This window comes from Garra rufa, chromosome 23, assembly GCF_049309525.1.
Source record: "Garra rufa chromosome 23, GarRuf1.0, whole genome shotgun sequence".
Lineage (NCBI taxonomy): Eukaryota > Metazoa > Chordata > Actinopteri > Cypriniformes > Cyprinidae > Garra > Garra rufa.
In genome coordinates, this window is record NC_133383.1 from 6,999,160 (window position 1) to 7,007,216 (window position 8,057).

General features: G+C 32.1%; 1 protein-coding gene across 1 annotated transcript in view; it reads right to left on the reverse strand.

Moving 5' to 3' along the window:
• Positions 1-8,057, reverse strand: part of camk2b2 (calcium/calmodulin-dependent protein kinase (CaM kinase) II beta 2) — a 105,744-nt gene that overhangs the window by 18,151 nt on the left and 79,536 nt on the right. Inside the window, exons 12-13 of the mRNA XM_073830228.1 lie at positions 4,592-4,636; positions 827-875 (exon numbers count right to left, since the gene is read on the reverse strand). Of these exons, the coding sequence (XP_073686329.1) occupies positions 827-875; positions 4,592-4,636 (94 nt within the window). The remainder of the gene's footprint in view (positions 1-826; positions 876-4,591; positions 4,637-8,057) is intronic.

The window sequence follows — 8,057 nt, forward strand, 5'->3', positions numbered from 1 at the left end:
AAACAGTTGTGCTGCTTCACATTTGTGTGTTAACTCGACTTTTTCTTAAATGATTTTTTAGTGAATAGAAAGTTCAGTAAAAGTTTGGTGATTAGAAAAAAAAACTTTTGATCAATTTAAATCATCCCTGCTAAATAAAAGTAAAAAAAAAAAAAAAAACTTAATAAAATTTTCTTGTAATATTGAGCTACAGTACAGACCAAAAGTTTGGACACACCTTCTCATTCAAATGTGCAGTTTGTGCAGTTTTCAGTGGGTTAGTGATATTTTTTAAATATATATAAATTAATAAATAAATATTTTCAAATGGGTTTTTATAAAAAAAATGATTTATGTAAAAATCACTTTATAAAAGAACCACATTTCTAGCTTTAATTCATGGGGATAACATGGATAATTTCACATGGTTTAGTGTAAGATTTTTGCCCATCTTTGGGAAAATCCAGTTTTAAAAGTAAAAAAAAAACAACTACAAATAACTTTTACCAGTAGGTGGCTGCAGAGCTCCACTATTTGCTATTTGACCACCTGAAAGATATTTTTTCACAAGTTTTTTTCAGTTGAATTCATATCTACAGTACAGACCAAAAGTTTGGACACACCTGAATGAGAAGGTAAAAGTAATTTCCTTAAAAACTTTCCTCAAACTTTTGAACGCTTCTGTATTTCTGAATGAAACAGGAGGTCAAAGAAGAAGAAAAAAAAATGCACTTGACTGTATCCAACAGGAACTGAACGGATTGTGAAAAGTAGGATTCATAGGATCTTAGTAAACTTTAAATATGCTTTAAAAAATAAAAGTGCAACAAAAAGAGATGCCGCTCACCTTTGACGTCTTCATCCTCAATGGTGGTATTGCTGCTGTCTGAAGATTCCTGCAGGACAGACAAAAGCAATCAGTGTCTGTCCTCAAACCTTCACTCACACACACCAACAAAACATCTACTCAACAAACAGCAACCAACTGCAATAAAGCACGACCAATACCACCACTGAGACGAATGGAACCATCATCACCACAAATGCAGTCATACATGTTACACTTCTAGTGAATGCCAACACTAGCGTAGACAGTTGTGGGCTCTAGATCCCTCCATCCATATGAGAAAGTTTCATCTCAAGCTCAGCCACCTGGTGAGGCTGTAACACAGGCATTCAATGAAACCCAGCTCCTGTGTTGTGCATCTCCACTTCTCATTCCCAGATGGCAGCATTGAGAACGCAGCTGCAGCCGCCTGCACCCTCCCCTCTGCATACGCATGTAACCACCCACACACACACACAAATGCATTTAATAGCTCGCATTTAGCTTCTGACGTATTACAAATGCAAATGACTGAGCCCCCGTCTGCTCGTATTTCTCTCCGCGGGTTCCCGTGGGCGAGGTATCGGCCCACCGCAGGCACCTTGAGGGTCTGAGCCGTCAGACTTCTGCCAGCTGTGGCCGTGCATATGGGGACGGGCGGCCAGAGAGGAAGAGGAGCATTATAAGAGCAGGATAGAAAACTTTTTTGGTGAAAATGAGAAAATCAGATTGGACGAATTTAAAGTAGTCTTTAATAAAAAAAATAAAATAAGTAAAGGTCTTAAATATTTGTATTAAAAAACAGTGCTGTCAAACGATTAATCGCAATTAATCGTGATTAATGGCATCCAAAATAAAAGTTTTTGTTTACATAATATATGTGTGTGTACTTTGTATATTTATTATGTACATATAAATACACACACATACAGTATATATTTTGAAAATATCTACTTGTATGTATTTAAATGTATATATTTTTAACTCATATAATTAATTAATTAAATTATATATATATTTTTAATATTTAAACACTGCACGTTTTTTTAAATATATCCATTCATTTGTTTGTATTTATACAGTATACACTTAATATACACAGTACACACATATATTATGTAAACAAAAACTTTTATTTTGGAAGGGATTAATCACGATTAATTGTTTGACAGGACAAAAAACAAACAAACGGTGTATTGTGGATTAAAAGCAGTGTTATTTTAGTATTATTGAGATAGCATTAGGGTTTTTCACCTGTTGAGTTGATTAAAACAGCTGTTCCCAATGAATCAGGGTAATTAGGATGCTTTAGAACAGCTTGGACTATTTGGAATGGTATAGAACTTTGGATTTTCCCATAGACTGTGACAGTTTGCAAAGGATGTGAAACATTTTGGACATGACACTTTTTGTTCAAATGTAAATAAAAGCTGAGAGATATTTTTTCCACAACGATGCCTCTTATCCATTGTCTTATTATCTTTTGGGAGAAGCCTGTGTCATTTCCGGTCAAAAAAAACAAAAAAAACTTGCTGGTTGAATAAAAGAAACTTTAAGTCAGAATTTGCCAGGGGTATGAAAATTTTCAGGCTTGACTGTACATAAATATTTGTTGCAATTTTAGTTTTTTTAGTACATTAAGTTAAACTCTAATAAAATAATAAGTGTCAACTAACTGAAATATATAGTGTTTTATACTTTACGTAATTATATTTCAGTTAACGTTTATCTTATTTCAAGTTACAGTGTTAGTTAACTATAATGACCTGTAGTTAAATATAACAATTTTATGACAATAGCAAAATTTTGATATTTTTTAATTAATCATGACACCCTTTAAGTCAACAAAAAAATTAAAAAAAATCTTTCATTAAAATAGAATAACTTGATCTATTTCTGAAACTATCTTTTTTTTTTCCTTTTCCGGCAAACTTTAGATCCAATCAACTGATTTGTTTCTAAGCTCCGCCCTACTGACCAATCCCACCTTAGTAACTGTTGCATTTTCAAAATTTAAATCAAAATGTAATGCATTTGGAAGATGCATTTTCCAAGAGCAACTTACATGGCATTCAAGTTATACATTTTGTTTTATCACAGACAAGCTGTGTTTAGCCAGTTTTAAACACAATTTGATGAAAATGATCCAAAAATATGGTATTTTATATAAATATAAATATGTTCTGACATAATTCAACAATACATTTAAAAAAGCGGCAGATATGGTGTTTTGCAATGTCAAAGGTCATTGTATCCCATATTAGAACAATATCCAATCAATTTCACCACTTTATGAGCATATTTTACGCACAATTAACTGAGGGGGAGGAGCTTAGAGAAGTGTCAAATTTAATTTTACAAACTTGTGTATAGAAAGTCTTGGTTTACATTACTGTTAAAAAAAATCTCAGATCAGCATATTAGATTGATTTCTAAAGGTTTATGTGACATTGAAGACTGCAGTAATGATGCTTAAAAATAAGCTTTGAATCGGATAAATATATTACATTTCAAAATACATTAACATAGCAAACTGTTATTTAAAACACTAATAATATTTTATAATTTCTCTATTTTTTCAGTATTTTCTGAACTAATAAATGCTGCTTTGGTAATCATTAAAGACTTCAAAAACTTCAAAAAATCTTTTGAACAGCAGTGTTCATTTTTTTCAGTTTAATTTGCAAATATGTAATGTTACTGAAGTAAAATGCTCCCATGTTGACATCTCAACTAACTTCTGCTTAAAGGAGTAGTTCACTTCCAGAACAAAAATGTACAGATAATGTACTCACCCCCTTGTCATCCAAGATGTTCATGTCTTTTTTTCTTCAGTCATGAAAAAAATATTTTTGAAGGAATACATTTCAGGATTTCTCTCCATATAATGGATATCTATGGTGCCCCCAAGTTTGAACTTCCAAAATGCAGTTTAAACGCAGCTTCAAAGCGCTTTAAACGATCACAGACTAGGAAGAAGGGTCTTATCTAGCAGAACGATAGGGTATTTTCTAAAACAAATTATAATTTATATACTTTTAACTGGAAACGCTTGTCTTGTCTAGCTCTGCGTGAACTTTGTGTATTCCTGTTTATGACAGTTAGAGTATATCGTAAAACTCCCATTGCTTTTTTTCCTCCAACTTCAAAATCACCCTTACATCACTGCAGAATGTATGTATTTACAAAGTGAACATGCAAAAAAGGTCAAACAGCAATCTAGGATGCTTTTGAAGTTAGACGAGAAAATTCGATTTTTCAACAGGAATACACAGTTCACGCAGAGCTAGACAAGATGAGCGTTTGCTGTTAAAAAGTATATCAATTGTAATTATTTTTTAGAAAAGAACCGATTGTTTTGCTAGATTAGACCCTTCATCCCCGGCTTTGAAGCTGCATTTAAATTGCATTTTGGAAGTTCAAACTCGGGGGCACCATAGATATCCATTATATAGAGAGAAATCCTAAAAATGTTTTCCTCAAAAAAACAATTTCTTTACTGCAGAAAAAAAAAAAAACATGAACTGGAAGCGAACTACTCCTTTAAAACAAACAGTCACTCTGTTTTACCTGAAACAATTAACACTGAACACCACACTCTTACTGGAACACTTTCCCATCCTAATACAACTACACGCTCACTCACAAACCCAAAACAACACCCTCGCTCGCACCACAGAATAAAGAGACTGGCAGCAGACGACAGAAGCAGAGAGAGGAGGAGGAGGAGAGGAAGGTGGAGGATGAAAGAGAAGAGGATGGGGAGGGAGGTGCAGAAGGATGTACCTTGATCCCATCCACCGGGTTATGGATAACAGTGGTCTGAGGCTCCTAAAGAGAAAGAAAGAGAAGAGGAAGAGACAGCGAGAGAAAGAAAGAAAAAAAAAACAGGAGCAAAATGAGATGGAAGTGAGAGATGCCAAGAATAAAACAAGTGTTAGCAAAAAAAGACGAGAGATGGAGAGGAGAGCAGTCTCAGTTAGAGCGAGAAAGAGGGAGAGGAAGTCGATGGAGGTTATTAGTCGCTTTGGTTAAAGGCAGAGGATAGCCGAAAGTCAAAGCCCAACATCTGAAGCCAGTCCAGAGATGTGAACGCATCTAATCCCAGCAAAAACACTGCAAATGTACAACTTTTTGAATACTGTAAGTGCTTTCATTTAAAAACCAAAAAACATAAAAATCACAGAAATATTGTTTCAGGGTAAAATAAGCTTGAAGTATTGTGAAATGTGCTTAAAATGTTATCCTCTCTCTATAAAAATATCAAAATAGTTATTTCTAACATTCTTACCTTAAAGGGATGGTTCGGAGTAGATTTGACTTCATTGCTATGCACTCCGAAGCCCATGTAAATACCCCATCCGAAGTTTTTTTTACCTTAGTCAAACATTGAGGGAGATATCAGAGTTTTTCGAATGGCTTGCTACAGCCGTAAATGGAACATCTGATGTATCCCGTAAATTGCACCACTAAACGTGCACGTAATCTTACCAAACTTGTACAGTAGTGTTAATGGGGTATGTACTCACAAAACGCTGCATCGGAAAATTTGTAAGTCCACCATGAGCATTTTAAAAACAACTTTTACCCGATCCCTACTAGTCTCAAAAATCCTAAATGGCGACATGTCGACGTCACTTCCCTTGTTTGGGAAAAGCACGTAAAAGTCCTCCTACAAGTTTACATGCACACAGATGTAGTAGGAGGACTTTTACGTGCTTTTCCCAAACCAGGGAAGTGACGTCAACTTGTAGTTTTTGAGACTAGTAGGGATCGGGTAAAAGTTGTTTTTAAAACACTCATGGTGGACTTACAAATTTTCCGATGCAGCGTTTTGTGAGTACATAATAATAATAATAATAATAATAATAATAATAATAATAATTATTAAATTTTATTTATAACGCACTTTAGAATCCCAAAGTGCTACAATTTAAAAATCAAATAGAAATCAAATCAAATAAAATCATTTAAAAGCTTTTCGAAAAAGATAGGTTTTGAGTCCACGTTTAAAAACATCCAGTGGTTGTGGAGTTTGTAAGTGTTCAGGAAGTGCATTCCACAAACATGGAGCAGCTGAGCAAAAGGCTCATAACCTATTTACACTATTGTAGAAGTTTGGTAAGATTGTGTGCACGTTTAGTGGTGCAATTTACGAGATACATCAGATGTTCCATTTACGGCTGTAGCAAGCCATTCGAAAAACTCTGATATCTCCATAAATGTTCGACTAAGGTAAAAAAAAAACTTCGGATGGGGTATTTACATGGGCTTTGGAGTGCATAGCAATGAAGTCAAATCTACTCCGAACCATCCCTTTAATACTTCTTACAACCACGTGTTTTAACACAACACTTTTTAAGCTTTTTAAGAGTAGTTTTGCTCTTTAAACCAGTGTTGTTTTTGACAACCATCTTAGATTTAGTCTTAGTCTTTTGGACTAAAATGGTTATTAGTTTTAGTCAAATTTTAGTCACTTCTATATGTGATAGTTTTAGTCCAATTTTAGTCGACGAAAAGTCAAGAAAGTTTTAGTCGACGAAAAGTCAAAAAGGTTTTAGTCTAGTTTTAGTCAAAAAAAGGGGAAAAGGTAGTCTTTTAAGAAATTAATGTAGGTCAGTAAGTATTTTGCTGTTGGGTAGTGTCACTTATAAGTTCTGAAAATAGCAGATCTATAGTTCAACACAATGTGAGCTTCCGGATCGACTATTTTTTTAACAATAATTACAATAATGAAGGAATGTTTTAAAATATAAAAGACAAACAAGGATGGAATGCTAAAACGGCTTGCCATAGTAGTATGGCAAAGAGTATTTAATGCTAAAACGGCTTGCCATAGCGGCAGATATTTTTCGGTTTTAATTGGCATGCACAATAAGCAGAAATGTCATGCATTTTAAACGCCTGACGGACCACCCACTAACATTTTCGTCTATTCTTGTCTCGTCAACGAAAACTCGCACACGTCTCGTCATGTTTTAGTCTTCAACGAGCCAATTTTATCTCGTCAACGTCTCGTTATCGTCATGGAAAAAAGTGGCGTCAACGAAATGATTTCGTCATCGTCATCGTTGACGAAAACAACACTGCTTTAAACAATATAAAGTATTGAAAACCTACAGATGAAGCATATAAATAGTCCAAACAAGTAAATGGACACTCAAGTCGCATTAAAAATATGTCTGAATATCATTGCATTAGATCAGGGTTTCCCAAACTGGGATTCCTGAGGGAACTTTAGGAGCTGATGAGAGGCTAATCAATTAAATCACAAAATGTAAAATATATGAATAACTTAATTACCTACATATCATGAGACTATTAATTCACATTTAAAAAAAAAACATTTTTAATTATTGAAATATTAACTTTAAATCTCAGGGTAAATATCAAGTAAATTTTTCAGATCAGCTGGTAAATAGTTTGGGAATCTATGCAATAAATAAAATGAAATTATATAAAAAAGATAGATAAACGATATAATATCATTTTAAATTTAATATAATATAATTTGTTTAACTGCATATTATGTGATGTCAATTTTTTGTTTTTTATTATTGAAATCAGATATCAAGTAAAAATTTGAGACTATGTAGCAAAGAGTTTGGGAATTTTAAAATAAAATAATTCTAAACTAAAATAAATAGTAAAATTATTATTAAAATAATCAGGGTAGATATCAAGCAAATATTTTAGATCAGCTAGCAAAAGGTTTGGGAATCTCTAAATAAAATAAAATAAAATAAAATAAAATAAATAAAATAAAATAAAATAAAATAAAATAAAATAAAATAAAATAAAATAAAATAAAATAAAATAAAATAAAATAAAATAAAATAAAATAAAATAAAATAATTATTTAAAAAATAAAATAATTATTTAAAAAAATAAAATAATTATTTAAAAAAATAAAATAATTATTTAAAAAAAATACAATAATTATTATTTTAGCAAATATTTTAGATCAGCTAGCAAAAAGTTTGGGAATCTCAGAATAAAATAAAATAAAAAATGTAAAATAAAATAAAATAGTAAAATTATTATTTTAAAAAAAATCAGGGTAGATATCAAGCAAATATTCAGCTAGCAAAAAGTTTGGGAATCTCAGAATAAAATGAAATAAAAATATTACAGATTACATAAAAATTAGTAAAATAAAATAATTTTTCAAAACAAAATCAGCACACACACTTTTCAAGCAAAACAAAAAACGACAAAAAAACTCTTAGAGTTGAACAAATTATGTTTACAG